The 15799-nt window shown below is 39.5% G+C and overlaps 1 protein-coding gene across 2 annotated transcripts; it reads left to right on the top strand.

Moving 5' to 3' along the window:
- The first annotated feature begins 9786 nt into the window (after positions 1-9786).
- On the top strand, positions 9787-13446 carry LOC124372540. 2 transcript variants are annotated; one of them, XM_046830937.1, is made up of 2 exons: positions 9787-10035; positions 11040-13446. In XM_046830937.1, exon 2 carries the CDS (start codon positions 11978-11980, stop codon positions 12359-12361), a length of 384 nt encoding a protein of 127 aa, XP_046686893.1. In that variant the 5' UTR covers positions 9787-10035; positions 11040-11977; the 3' UTR covers positions 12362-13446. Both variants share the same exon structure in this region, with proteins under 2 accessions (XP_046686893.1, XP_046686894.1).
- Positions 13447-15799: the final 2353 nt, after the last annotated feature.

The raw sequence follows: 15799 nt of genomic DNA, 5'->3' as shown, positions 1-15799 counted from the left end.
TATAAAAAACCCAAGACCTTGCACTATTAGTACGTACAACAAATTAGTCAATAAATGGTTAGTAGATGCTGGGCGAGATGGAATTCGTCAGTATTTTTCCTCAATCTACACCTAGATATGCTTTTTTTATGTATTAAATTTCTGTTATATTTTTGTATTACAATCAATGTTAGTCTGAGTGTTTGGTTAGTTTGTACAATCGTTTTGACTGCAGGCCAACGAGTACGTGTAGTGCGTGCATGTGTGCGTGTGCGTGATTGGTGTGTGTGTGTGTGTTTAGTGTGTGTGCGTGGGTGTGCAGTGTGTGGTCCAAGTCTCTCTCTACTTATATCGGCTAATTTTTAATTAAGTCTTTCTGATTGCTCTTTTTTATGTAAGTTACAAGTTTTTATAAATTACATTTTTAAGTCTTCAAATTATATTTTCTAAATAAGTATATTCCTTTCAAATTTTAGATTATTTATTAACTGAATTTGCTCATGTATTCCATGCTCTGGCCTTGTATAGTTTATTTTAGAGTTTAAATCTTCATTTCTCATTTGTTAATGAAAATGTTTTTATTAATGACAATTCATTTTCTTATTTTAATTTAAGTTTTTTGTGTGTTATTGGTAGTGCAGACTGAGGAACTCGTTTCCCCACACACAGGCTGATGCCCACGTGGGGATAATTTCCTATAAGATTTTTGTTATGTATTATATTTAATTCTGTACATAAATTTTGGAAATAAATAAATCAATCAATCAATCAATCATCAATCATTTCTGGACCCATGATATGGTTTAGTATGATGTTAATGCTGAAATTATAATTTTAAGGATTTAGAAGAAAATCTGTTGTTCTAAGGATTCACCGTGATCAGTAATTTTTTATCAAAATATGCATTACCAATTCACAGTAATAATATAATTATTTTATAAAGACTTATAAAATCTGTTGGCTGTTTACAACACGTCTTATAAGTAGAATTTGTTTACTATTTTATACAGTTACTTTGCTTTCCTGAATGATCATGAGAGTTTCAAAATGGCTATCGGAGGAGCATTATTTTAAGTCATCTAATAAATACTAATAATTATTCATGTACACTTCCAACATTCTTTCGTGGATTTTACTACTTTTTTAGACCTTTTGAAATTGAATCTTCATTGAATTCCCCCTTATTTTAATCAGTATTTACACAAACTAGAATCATAAGCACACAAAAACAATTTAATTTTGAAAATTTGATTTATTTTGTATTACATATAGCCTGTGAAATGGTTAATAAATTCGTATCAATATCTTATTTTGATCAACCAATTTATATCTCGTTTATTAAATTTTTTATTGTATCTAATTACCTTGAACCCCGAATTTAATTATTTTATCACACATACTGGCTAAAAGACCTGAGAACACGATTGTTAAAATGCTTAGGAGGCCACATAGGGTTGATTGCCTATTTTCGACTAAAATGGATAACCGTCCCGGTGGACTTACTTCGAGATTGGTATCCAAACTGGACCGGTGCCGGAAGACGAGCGCAAGTTAGAGTACAGAGTAGAACTGGAAAAACTCGCTGAACGGGTGTCGTCCGTCAAACAACGCACATCAAAATTAGCTCTTCGACGCGAAAGTGTTGATTCCCCCCCCCCAACCACGATTTGGTAACCCGAACACTACTCAGGAACTTGACTTCGGTTACACAAAGAGGAATATTATTTAATATTTTCGATCGGTTTACCGATCTGTGAGAATGTTTTTATAAAGAAACTGGTTGATATCCAGGTAAGTGTATTTAAGACAAATTTTATTGTTGTTTTTATGTTAAAGAATATTAGCAGTCGGTTTAGAACTCAAATTTGTTGATTTATTACATTTCAAAAGCGTTCTGTACATTTGTTTCTGGTTTACGAGATTTATTTGGATTGATATCGTAGAATACTAGATATAGATAGAAGTTAAGTGAAATTTCTTTTTGACCGGCCGTAACAGACTTGTCAATTTTACGTTTGTATGTATAGTTTTCTTTTTTTTCTCCAATATTAGACAATCTAAAGAATTATTATTCATACAGCGCCGTTGTGCACTGGTTTCTGGTTGTTGTACAGATTACAAACATCGAAGGTTTATTTTTACAGTTTCTCTATATATGGAAAAGACATTTATTCAAGAAAATATTCCAAACATCACGATTCATAATTATCCAACGTAAAAAATTGGACATCGAGACGAAACAGCGAGCTATGCGGATTTACTATGCCACGCGAAATAGGTGGTGCAATCCCCGACACAACCTGATCGACGACCCGGGATTTGGTTTTGGCCTTATGTTGGACATCGTAGACCCTTAATTTTTCTACTACAGGGTGAATATAACTGTTTCTGTCGTACCACACCAGCTTCGCATTTGTGTTTCGTCAACATTTAATATACGCATATGAACAAGACAAACGGTATTAATATTATTAACAACAACTGGTAACTTCCTAACAAAAATTGTACATAATGATTAATTACAGATGTGATCCGGCTCAACAAAAACGCCATCACCGAGTGAAAACAAATTAATGAATACAATTACGACGTCCGTCCATCAATCGACTTCACGAGCATGTACACACCTTTGTTACTGAGGATCTTCATGTCGACAAACAGAAAAAGAAAATCGTCGTGCAGGACACTGTGACCTTTCTACTAACCACTTACATCTTTATAAAATATTTAGTGTTTTCCAACTGTTCGTTACAATTTTCATTTGCTACACCAGAATGAAGAGATATTAAGACAGCTTTAGCAGACAGGTTAAGCATTTTGCATTTAATTTCGCCATATTCTGTATGATAACAAATGTTACGGCCACACACACACACACACGGAGTTGGTAAAGTTTTACTGTACATGCCAAATGGTCAGAGTATTGTTCAGTGTGCTTACACGGTTTACAGCTTGTACTGTTAGCCGTGAATACTAGAATCCACTTGCACAGCATATCAACATTATGCATGCAAATGATCTCTAGTGAGCGTGTGCCAAGCACGCACCATTATTGAACTTAGTGTTGCCTATGTTCATTTTTCTGGAGATAATATCAGTTGTAACAAACGAATTCAAGACAGCGTAACTTAGTCAATTTATAAACAAAATACACAAAGGTGTTAAAATTATTATAATTTGCTCGAATAATTTTGAAATCACGGAAATATACAATTACATACACTATGGAAGATGTTCAAATAGGTTTAATGCACAAAATACCCGTTCAATTTCAGAAATCCAATACTCTTGGCAGTGAAGTCGGGGGTCGACCTGATCAACCCGAGGCACAAGCGGCTCGTCATGCCATCGTCCGTGAGAGTGTGGACCGACGTAGACACGCGGGCGTCCACGTAGTTGGAGCATCCCGAAAAATGATCCTACAAAGATCCGGACACCTTCACCGCGATAAATATAAATTAAGACAATTATAGACCGACAACCTTGTATTATGTTTGCTAAAGCTATTTATCAAGTATAACTATACTAAAAACAGTATCTAATTATTTGAACACATGGAATAGTAACTCACGGAAGAACCGAGAGGAGAGTAATTAACATGTTGACGCGACCGCGGAGATTTAATACGCCCTCCTGTTAAACGGTGTTCGGTGACAGGGGTAAAACCGGAGGAAGTTACACGTGAGTTATTCTACATCCTTGGTCGTTACGGCCTGCGATATAGGTTTGAACGCAAAAAATACCGGTCGTCTGAACGGCTGTCGAACACTCCCCATAATCCCTGTTGGTAACCGTGGACGGACGTTTGTTGGATCGGTCACTTTTACTGCCACCTTCTCCACAACGGCTTTGAGGGGCGCCCGCGACGAACACGCGGAATTCTTCGGCCATCATCGATACGATGGTCGATGTTTCTAGCATGTGTCTCAACGCGACGTGTTCCTTTTTTATTGTGAAAGGCTTTAAGGTGGGTCGCCGCGCAATTGCCGCGTCTCCTCGCGAAAGGTCCAACAGAGTCGCGGCACTCAACAACGATTCCACTTCCCGCGCCGCGTTCGATCCGTACGATCTTCTGTTGCGATTATTAAACGCGGCCAAGAGAGACCTCTCTAAGAGGCGTGTGTTAGTCGACACGTTTCCAAACACAGAGTCAAAATGCATTTCAATTGTCATCGGCCTGGCCATGATGGACGGTGTGGTGATTGAGAAACCGGTGACACGGTCACGGAATGCCAACAGTTTTTCACGGTCGCTAGCGTCCCACGTCTTGTGTAGTCGCACTTCGGGCGCCGTTAGAGTCGTGTATAGTAAAACTAGATCGTTCCTTTGTTTTCTACTGACGCGACCCATGTTTTCCACGATTTCCAACATGTATCTGAAAGCGGAAAAATCCCGAAGAGCACGACCCTTACGCCTGTACGTGACGAAAAACGGTTCCGTAGACGTAGAACCCTCCCGACGGGGGTCGGTATACTCAAAATTTTCGGACGCGCGTTCCAAACCGAGTCTCAACATCTCTACTATGACATTCTCCTCGTCGGTCTCATACGGTCCGGTAAACAGTCGTAACAAGATGCCGAAGAAAGGACCGAACGATAACGTCACATCTCTCGACGACCATAGGTTTTCTATATCCAAATCGTCTACCAAACTTCCCAAATGTTGTGTGACCGTCCTCTGTTTGAAGTGTCCAAGTCCCCGATCCAACAACGTGTACAACTCGGGAACTTGTCGTCCGTCGGATCCGGGCGATTCATCGACGTTTCGTCTGTCATCATCCGCCGTCTCCATTCCATTTTCTTCGGCGTGGCGTCCGTCTTCCCCGCGAGGAACAGATCTGACCCGTTCACCTCGCAAAACACGGTTTTCTTGAAATTCAAGATCACGTCTGATCTCTTCGGCTACTTTCTCGTTTCGTTTTAACGCATCGAAGACCGTGGCCCAGAAACCAGGATTCATGAAGAGATCGTGGGTTTTATCAGTTTCGTTTTCACCCTCTGGTCCGTTTCGCACATTTTGATGGTGAGCCGTTGGCCGGTTTTGATCGTGTTCCATCATATTTACAGGGTCGGCAGTCTTATCTTAAGATCGTTAAGAAGAGAATATTGGACGGGATAGAAATAAAATATAAACAATGAGAGGTGGCGGGAAACGGTCTCCGGATAACTCTGTTGTACAACAGAATAGCACGCGAGTCGTAGACATGGACATCGTTTATACAGATATGTTTCTCGACGTTTTAAACTACGAAAACGATTGGAACGCTTTGTGGAACGATCTCTTGGACATGAACACGCGACGGCATCGCGTGCTCCTGGTTCTGTCAGAACCGTTATACAAAACCTACCGACAAAGCGGTAGCACCCCGGTTTCTACAGACGGGCGGTGTTTCGTTGTTGAACCGAAGTCGTTGGCTAACGACGAGTCACGAAAAAGTTACAACACGGTCGTTTACTTGAATGTGGATCCCTTTGCTTACGCGTTGCCAAAAACTATACCCGGTGTAGTAGTCGGTGCCAGGGGATTTAACACAGCTTTCGATCGGTTCACGAACTCCCCCGACGTCGAGTCTATCATAGTCTTCAATACCTTTCTCATGCGTACGGAGAGCGTAATCGAATATGAAAAATACCGTCAGTTGCGCGTAAACTTCAGATTACGCGTGTTTCCGGTACACGCACATTCTCACGAGATCGTGTGTCGTACCGCGTGTAACTTCTGTTCAGACGCCGTGCTTAGCACTCAACAAATGGAAGTATACACCGTCTCACCCGCTAAATTGGCATCCCTGTCTCGCACTCTCGGTTCGACGATAGAGCAAAATATTCTAGTGTCCGACAAGCTGGTGCTGTTGGACGTTAGCAACGACCGAGGTGAGCGGTACTCTGCTGTAGAGTACTACCGTTTCAAACAGTTCTATTACAGCTTGGCACACGGTCGTGACAACAAATGGGGTCTGAAACTGGCCCCCGGCGGATCTCTAGAGACGCATCTTCGACGCTGGAACATGATGTTGCGTGAGGAACTGAGACGGTGGGACTGGGTGTTGCGTCGAGAGTTCGGTGTTTCGTCAGTGGGCTCCTCGCGAGAGGAGTTGTTGAATGGCAAAATTATGCAGATGTACGCCATGAGTCCCTGTATACTGAACGTCGGCGGCGCCGGTGACTCCGGGTTGGTAGCTTCAAAGGACCATTACGTGTTGGACACGCTGATGAGAAAGTACGATACATCCACGTTCGATTTGGACGGGTCTTTGGAAGATCGCGATGACACGACTTTACTCGCCGCCACCACCGTTTCCTTAAACAACGTATTCGTGTTGACACGAGAATGGTATAGCTACTCGTTGCAATTGGAACACAACGAATTCTTCCAATCGGTCATGACGTGAACGGCTGTAAAAAAAATGGCAAACAAATTTCACATGTGCTGTTTTTGCAAAGAATGAGGAATTCGTAATATTTAATGGGGTCGAAAATGGAGTGTTATACACACAGAGAAACCATATTTATTTCTAATAACAATATCAGATCAATACACAAACAAATAAAAAGTTATTTTTGTTTGTTTGTAGAACACGTTTGATTCTTTTTAAAGTTGGCCGCCATTTATGAAAGTCCGAGATCTCTCCAGTCTTAACACAGTGAATTGAAAATCTACCTTTTGTAGAACAGCGCAAAAATAGCTCACCGTATTGTTGTGGAGTGTAAATGCGATCTGAGGTTCTCGAACTTCTTTTTAGGACGCCAAAGTTTCGATTACGTGGCATGAACGAGTGTCCTCTCACGGGGAAAAAATGAATAATTAAATCAAACCTTTGACTGTTACACAAAAATAACAGATATTCGAGTAAAGTATGGCTTTTATTTTGTCCTCCCGTCCCATCACTAAAAACATACAACTTTTTACGGTTTCTGGTAACTTTTGTATGTATTGCCAAGTAAACGAACACACTTCGTTTGGAGATTTTCCAGCTTCACATTCATGATATAAATACAGGTCGGTGCGACCACTTTTTTTAGATCGTGGATGCAAGAGATATTTAAATTTAACCGCCTAAGATAAAATACTCCTTGTATAGGAATGCGTGGAAGTGGTTGGGTTGCTATAAAATCGAAACATAACGTTACTGTGTCACCATCTTCATTTCCTGTTGCTATACGCAACGCGTCATAAAATTTGTTGGAACGCCTTTTATGTAACATTTAATCCGCAGCTACACTCTTTTTAGCATTATCGCTAAGATTTTTGTCTTTCATTTTCAAGAAGCTTCACAAGCACTGCAGACATCAACTCGAGGCCGTCTAAAGCTATAATTAAAGTTTTCTTTGTAATATCATAGGAAGAATTTTTACTTCACTATACCTACCATACAGCGTATTCCTCCAAAAACAGTCGGTGCATGATTTTGACATTCAACCCAGCATCCGAACAATGCTTCGGTCTACCACCACGGTGACGTTGTTTTAAAATCGTAATTTGTATTGTGATCATGAACCACTGGGCAGATGTCTCTACTTATAGCATTACCGCTACGTGATTGACCTCGAAGGTCCCTTGTGCTTTTACTAGCAACGGGCAGATTACATAAACGTCGTACACGGCTGACAGTCGTTCCATTTAACTTCATGAAAGTATTTTTACATACTCCCTGGATTCTTCCACTAATAACCTTAATTTTACCACCAATGAATGTAACTTAATATGGAGAAGGGAAAAAATTAAACAGTAGATACATAACACTAGTTTATTTACTTAACATATTTAAAAAAAAACAGTTATTAGTAGTCTTCCAATCTTCGTCGACTGGTCGAGATTTTCCTCGAAGCTTCTTTTCAAGGATGATGATGAATTACCAGACTGGGGTAGTCACTAGAAAACAGAAATAAAATAATGATATTACTAAAGGTGTGATCATAATCTCTGCTTCAATGATATAAAATGCTTCTATGACAAAAATAGTAAAAGGGGTGTTGTGAAGAACGTTATTTTACATAACGTAGTGCAATCCAGTCACTGGACTACGGGTATTGACTGGAGAATAGAAATATAATTTCAGATACGACTCATGGTGTGATCAAAGTTTCTTTGCTTCTATTACAAAAACATAAAAATGAACTGCCAATCGACTTTTATCATAACCTCTCGGTCCATATAAATACAGTATTTGAATCGGCACACGCTAAAAGGGCTTCAGTCACAAAAATTGTAAATTAAGTTCTCTATGTAAACCAAATATTTGAGGATAGCTTCACGATTCTGTGCTAAAAGGGCCTCGTCACATGCATTATTAGTAGAGAAAAAAATGGCTGATGAAATTTGTGTCATGTGCTAGAAGAGCCTCAGTCGGTGACTGTTGGCAACACTTTAAAACCTATTTTTGTCAGCTGGTTATTTTAATCTGATTATTATAACCCGAAATTACAAAGTTGATTCTCTGTTGTACTACATATTGTCTCGTCTTTATATGATTACTTACAGGAGGTCTCGTCGCAGTACACAGAGCTTCGTGTGTATTCCGACAACTGTGGAGGGGGGGGGGCGCTAAATAATAACAATTCTTTGGCAAGAATGTTTTTAGCCTTAACTGACACCAAGCGATTTGACAGAATTGAACAATTCTTCCCAATCTGGGGACATTCGTTCCTGAAGATGATTCATAAGCTGTTTATGATCATAATTTTAATTAAAATATTACTTCTTTATATTATTATATTCATATAAAAGCAAACTGGCCTCGTTTTAACTAATAAAATATTCCAAAAGTACGATTTTGAACTAAATTATTCATCACAAACTCCGTTCCATGCTAAAAGGGCCTAAGTCTGACACTTTCAAGATTTTTTTGTAAATACAAACAATTCATAAAATTTTTTTCTTATTACAAAAATACTAACCGATACCTATCGTAACTCGTGGTATTTTTTATTTATTTTTGTTATTAATTCTATGTTCTAGAAATAGTTTTTTTTTTGGTTCTTCTCAAAAGTAGATTGTTTTGACTGAGACCCTTTTAGTGTGTGCCGATTCAGTTATGGTTTATAGTACCAGGTGTAATGACTCATACTTACATGGACCTTTGCCAAGAGCCGTGATCAGCGACCTGACGTAGTTCCGAACGTCGGAGAGTATGTTGACTTGTGCCGAGAGTCGTGATCAGCGACCTGACGTAGTTCCGAACGCCCAAGAGCGTGTTGACGTAGTCATCGGCTACCATCAGGTCGTATGCCATCCGCCGGTCCAGGCAACGGTCTATAGAGGTCATCACCGCCTTCTTGTCAGCGCGTGATCGGCAGAGGTGTTGAAGTGCTGCGTTTGAAACCTGTTGACTGGCGGACGTCATCTGGGCAGCGAGATTCTCCAGTTCGGCTATGTACTCTATCTGTCTGTCTGTCTGTAACCCGGGCTGGTCTTCCTTTTTCCATCCGGTTTGAGAACACACCCGGCGGTGAAATTTAGACCTTTCGTGGACCTTCCAATTTTTCTTGAACACGGTCACTCCACACAGCTTGCATCCAACACGTACCCTCTTATAATTCATTTTGTTCACAATTAATTGAAAACACAATCGGTTCGTACACACCAAAATCGACGCGAGAACGATTGAACCCCTACGACTGACTGAACAAACGACCGAGCTACTCATTATATACAGGAGGTCGGAACTGCTGATCCACTACCACAATCCCTCCCACCATTACTGTTGGCGTCGGTTACAGGAAGGGGGATTTTACTTAATCTTTTCGCTCGGTTTACCGATCTGTTAGAATGAGATATATATATATATATATATATATATATATATATATATTTATGATGAACGATCGCGTTCCCGACTGATCTCTTGCAGAACGCCGGTCGAGCATCATCCACGTAAGTTAGACTTTGTGAAATTGAGAAATTTAATCATTGTTTCTTTTTTATAGGATTCGCTTGGATAAGTCAATGATCATATACTAATCCGTTTTCTTTCTCAAGAGGTTTTGTTAAATATATATGATGAACGATCGCGTTCCCGACTGATCTCTTGCAGAACGCCGGTCGAGCATCATCCACGTAAGTTAGACTTTGTGAAATTAAGAAATTTAATCATTGTTTCTTTTTTATAGGATTCGCTTGGATAAGTCAATGATCATATACTAATCCGTTTTCTTTCTCAAGAGGTTTTGTTAAAAAGGTATATTTACGTTATAAAATATAAACACTCTGGTTAAAACTTTGGAATTACAGTGACTGGTTACTGGTTATGGTTTACTTGGATTAGGAAATTATCAAATACTAATCTGTTTTCCACGATAGAATTTTTGTTTGAACCGTATATTGAATATGGGTGCAGAATTGTAGAATTTCACTGGATTGTGTAATTGACATAATTAGATACCAATCTGTTTTCCTTTCTTAGTCTATAAGGTTTATTTGGATCATTCCGTGTTTTGTTTTGTTAAAAAAGACGTATGTTTACGTTATAAAAAAATATGAACACTCGGGTTAAAACTTTGGAATTACAGTGACTGGTTACTGGTTATGGTTTACTTGGATTAGGAAATTATCAAATACTAATCTGTTTTCCACGGTAGAATTTTTGTTTGAAACGTATATTGAATATGGGTGCAGAATTGTGGAGTTTTACCGGATTATGTAATTGACATAATTAGACACTAATCTGTTTTCCTTTCTTAGCCTATAAGGTTTATTTGGATCATTCCGTGTTTTGTTTTGTCAAAAAAGATGTATGTTTACGTTATAAAATACGAACACTTGGTGTGATTGACATAAATATAAATCCGTATTCCTTTTACAGTTTCGATGACTCGGTGTGATCCGTGTCTGAATGAGGCAGATCAGATACTATGTTGTTTATATTAGCCATAACTGTCACATTACTACATTGAAAATTGTTTTAGTCCCTGTCAGTGGTTCATTTGGATTAGGTACGAGATACTAATCAATTTTTTCACGATTAAATTTTTGTTTAAAACGTATATTGAAAATAAGTACGTTATTGTGGAGTTTTACTGGATTAAGTAATTGACATATACAATTCTGTATTCCTTTTACAGATTCGTGATGGCTCAGTGTGATCCGTGCTGTAAGAGGTCTGACTGTGTGAAGACGGTGAGGGACTATGACGGCGAATACTACGCGCTGTGCTGCCGGTGCGCGAGGACACACCCGTATTTCTGGCGGTTCTCCGGTAAACGGAGGATCGCGTATGAAGATTGTGAGCACAACGCAAGACCGGGCGGGCGGAGTGTGTTTCGCTGCCGTCTCGACCCACGCCACGTTGTACAGTATAACAACGCCAGCAGACACGAGGTCCGGTGCCCGTCGGGGAAATCGGACAACACCCCGTCCTCGTCTCGTCCCGAGCCACTTCCCGAGTGTTGGGACGAGGGCTGTGAAGACGCCGGCCACGATCACAGCCGGCGATAGACAGCTCCCGTATATGACCAGGGTAGTTTAATTTCTCGACTTACTACTAAGAATTTTTGTATTTTAGATTTAGTTTGTATTACAAAATAAACGTATTATTTTTCCAACTACAACCACGATAAAAGTCTGTATCCATCGACGACTCGATGGAAAGACGGTGTAACAAGTTTTAATTACAGTGACCATAAATGTACTCCTTTTTGGCACGTTTGTCAGATATGGGACCACGAGGTAAACCCAGCTAGCCGTCGGCTACCAATACCAACTTCTTGTCCAGTAGAATGAGCATCATGAGAATCTCCCGGGAAGGGGCCGACGCGAAGCTGGTGTGGTATGAGTAATTAATACCTCCGAACCCCACCCCAGACTCGGCCTAAAAAAGATAGCCGAGAACTGTGAAGACGCCGGCCACGATCACAGCCGGCGACAGACAGCTCCCGTAATTGGGAGGTCTGCGTTTCTACTAAGCATATTTGTAGTGTTGGCTTTGATTTTTCAATAAATAATGTTTTGACGATATTAAGTAATTGACATATATAATTTCTGTATTCCCTTTACAGTTTCAATGAATCAGTGTGATCCGTGTTTGAAGATCTGCGACTGTGTGGAGACAGCGAGGGACTGGGACGGAGAGTTCTACGCGCTGTGCTGCAAGTGTGCGAGAACACACCCGTATTTCTGGCGATTCTCCGGCAAACGGAGGCTCAGGTATGACGAATGCGAGCACAACGCAAGACCGGACGGGCGGAGTGTGTTTCTCTGCCGTCACGACTCACGCCACGTCACGTCGTACAGTATAATAACGCCAGTAGACACGAGGTCCGGTGCCCGTCAAAGAAATCGGACAACACTCCGTCCTCGACTCGTCCCGAGCCACTTCCTGAGTGTCGGGGCGAGGACTGTGGAGACTTCGACCACGATCACGGCCGGCGATAGACAGCTCACGTAATTGGGGGTTTTACGATTCTACTAAGCATATTTGTAGTGTTGGCTTTGATTTTTCAATAAATAATGTTTTGACGATATAAATATGTTCGTTTTCAACTAGAATGGACACTGGTTTAATTAAAAAAAAAACCGGGTCTGCTCTAGTTGGAAACGAACAATCCTCCCATCCTCGCCCCGTCCCGTGCATCACCACAAGTCATTTACTTCCTAAGACGTTTGAAACGACTAGAAAGCCACGAATATGATTCGGGTTTGTGTAAGTTTTGTGATAAAACCATATTTCATTTATATAACACGCGAGTATCATAATTAAATTCGTACTAAACTCTTTAACTGTACAATTAGGTTTTTTTTTGTTGGGAACCGAGGCTGTAATTTCAAGTTAAGTTTAACAACGTCTTTGAAATTCCACAGTATTGCATCGAAATATATTAGTTTGTATACCTTTGACTGTACAGTATTTTGTCAATATGTGACTGAGCAATTGAAGTTCAGGTTGACTGACTGCTCACGTTTGTTGCAGACAGTTGTATTTCACATGGTTGTTAGTGTTCAGTTTTCTTCACGGTTTTAGGTAGAACAGTGTAACGTAGGGCAAATAGGTGTTTGAAATGGTGTGGGTTGGTCGGTGACGACGATTTGACCACAAACGCCAAAACATTTTGTAGTGGTGTAAATACTGTTTTAAACCCCTCAATACTACAATTTAGGCTATAGACAGTTTTAATTATAATGTAATAATTAATTTTGGCCCAATTTTTATTTTAAGTACTGTGAATATCGGAGGTCTTATTACATCGACTCAGCCAAAAATAGTAAAAAAGAAAAATGATTTTACAAAAATGGATGTTACTCTACTTATAAATAAGTTAGGCTTACAACTCTTTTGTTTCGTTAAAATAACGATTTAATTAAATACTTTAAAGATTAAAAATTAGGCACCAGGAGGAGATCGAGATCTTGAACGAGTAGAAAAATGAATGGTTCTTCGGAAGCCTCCATTTCAACAAAACCAATGTGTATATACATTTCCATGTTGAAGGGTTTGTAAATAAACACACACACAATTAAAAATATAATTGATCTTTATTACGTGTATATATATATATATATATATATATATATATATATATATATATATATATATATATATATATATATATATTATAATAACTACAACCTCGTAAGCAGATCGCATGATACATGAACTGGGACGGGACACTCCACATCGACCTGTAAAAACACAAATACAAAACCATCAGTAAACGTCTTTGAAACTGTTTTGTATTAAAACAAAGCCTAAAATATTCAGTAACAAGACCCCTTCGTCACCTTTGTTTAATTCAGGCTAAGGTGTCAAGGGTTTAATAAAAGTGTGTTTACTTATTGTTGGAATATTATTACTTCTTGGTCTTTTATAATTCTAAACTACATATAAATCCGTCAAAAGTACAATAACGACCCGAAACCATCGACTTTGTTATTTAAAAAATGTAGATATTTGAACTTATATTCGAATATGATTGGTTTCATCGAACACCAACGGGTAAACTCACTGAATCCAGCATCAAGAGGGATAAGAAGCAACAACGTACGCGTGTACTTTCTGGTGAAAATAATTTAATACTGTAATAAATTCTACCAACACTGTACGTGAGATTCGGCAGTTATATATTTTTTTTTTTTTTTTGGATCTGTTCATTATATCCAACCCTCTCTCCTCTGATATTGGATGGCCAGCATTGATGACCAATAATGACAAACACGACTGGCCATTCTAAATCGTAAATATTTTAGTTGTATCATGATAGGTTGCTGGGCGAAACGTCGCTGAGAATTACCGAATAAGGCGAGTAACACAAATGTATTAAAATCGTAATCTTAATATTAACTATAATTAGCGTAAACACATTTCGTGGGACTAGTCGTTTCTTATACAGAACCTGTGAAAATAAACTACGGTTTTGTGCTAGAGTGTGTTCAGATATATGTACACAAAACAAGATATTTAAAGAATACTTTGTTTCAAAACGTAGAACGAAAAGGTCTTAATTTGCATATAAAAGTCCACGTTTTTATTATTTACGACAGTTGTTGTATTTTGCTGTTACAAAAAAAAGGGAAAATTCGGTGTAACAACTCATGTTTTAGTTGTTTAATATAAATTTAAAGCGATTTTCGTTTACGTCCGATTCAGTTTTCGATCCAGTACAGTTCGGAAGGGCATTTCGGTAAGTAAAACTATCAAGAGAGAACCTCTTCTTAAAAACTTTTCTGACCGCTAAAGCGGTAAAGTCAATTTCAATGACAAGAGATTCCGGTGGTCACACTTATTTTATTTTGACTGTTACATATTAAAGACGGGCTGGTTATCGGTAATGAGAAGTAAAACTTACCCTCATCGGTTGGTGTGGTCGTGTCTTACGTCTTCACACCCCTCCTCCCAACACTCCTCCCGGTAAGGCGGTGGGTGCTCCGGTCGTGGCGGCTTATCCCGTGGGCTCGGTGGTGGCACCCGCTTCCAGGGCGTGAAGTCATACGGGAGGAAGACGATCTCATCCGTCCACCGCGGGCACCCCCGGAGTTTCGCGGGACATTTCATCGCTTCGTGTATGGCAAGTTTACTCCATTTGCAAAAGTGCATTTTATCGTACCGACAGAAGACTAGGTCTTGGAACGTATTCATCCCGTGACTGACTCTGGCTGGCTGGCTGGCTGATTGTGACTGTGGGGGGAAGACTGACTCTGTTTAACACTCGTACCTTATATATAGCCAACGAGATGGAAAGTTTAAAACAAGTGGGGGGGGGGGTTGGATCGGGATCCCGTCTACTCTTACTGTATACAGCCTTGAGAAATATTAAACGAGGGCATGAGTTACGAATAGGAATCGGGTAACCGATGGTAACCCCTACCCCACTACTTTCATTATATAATTATTGTATTTCCCGACTGGTTGGTTTACCCACTATACGCCACCAGGACTATATAAAGGGTGGGTCGACACGCCAACCGTCAGTTGTTTGGTAGACAGAGTGAAGTGTAGACCTTTAAACTTACTATGCCCCGTTGTACCACCAAAGTTTGCGAGGTCAGGTCGGGTATTAGGGTTTCGTTGCCTCTCAGTAAGCTCGGTGGTTTCTTAGAGTGTGTGACGGAGAAACGTGATGGCACTTACAAGAAATCAACATGCGGGACACCTTCAACTAGGTATGTACCAATAAATATACTCATTTAAATACAACTTTCGTTACATTGAATTTCTAAAGACATACTAGGATAGTATATATTTTTTTAAATCCTGTGATACACGGATGAATTATAAAATACTTAGCCTTAATCTTATTTGATTTTATTACTGCTAAATGAATAAAACTATTGAAAAAGTAAAACTCTGTACTTTACACGATGACAATGCATTGGTTAATTAACATGACAT

This window comes from Homalodisca vitripennis, unplaced genomic scaffold (genome assembly GCF_021130785.1).
Source record: "Homalodisca vitripennis isolate AUS2020 unplaced genomic scaffold, UT_GWSS_2.1 ScUCBcl_3288;HRSCAF=8735, whole genome shotgun sequence".
NCBI lineage: Eukaryota > Metazoa > Arthropoda > Insecta > Hemiptera > Cicadellidae > Homalodisca > Homalodisca vitripennis.
The sequence above is the reverse complement of the archived record's forward strand: the minus strand, read 5'-3'. Positions and strand labels throughout refer to the sequence as shown.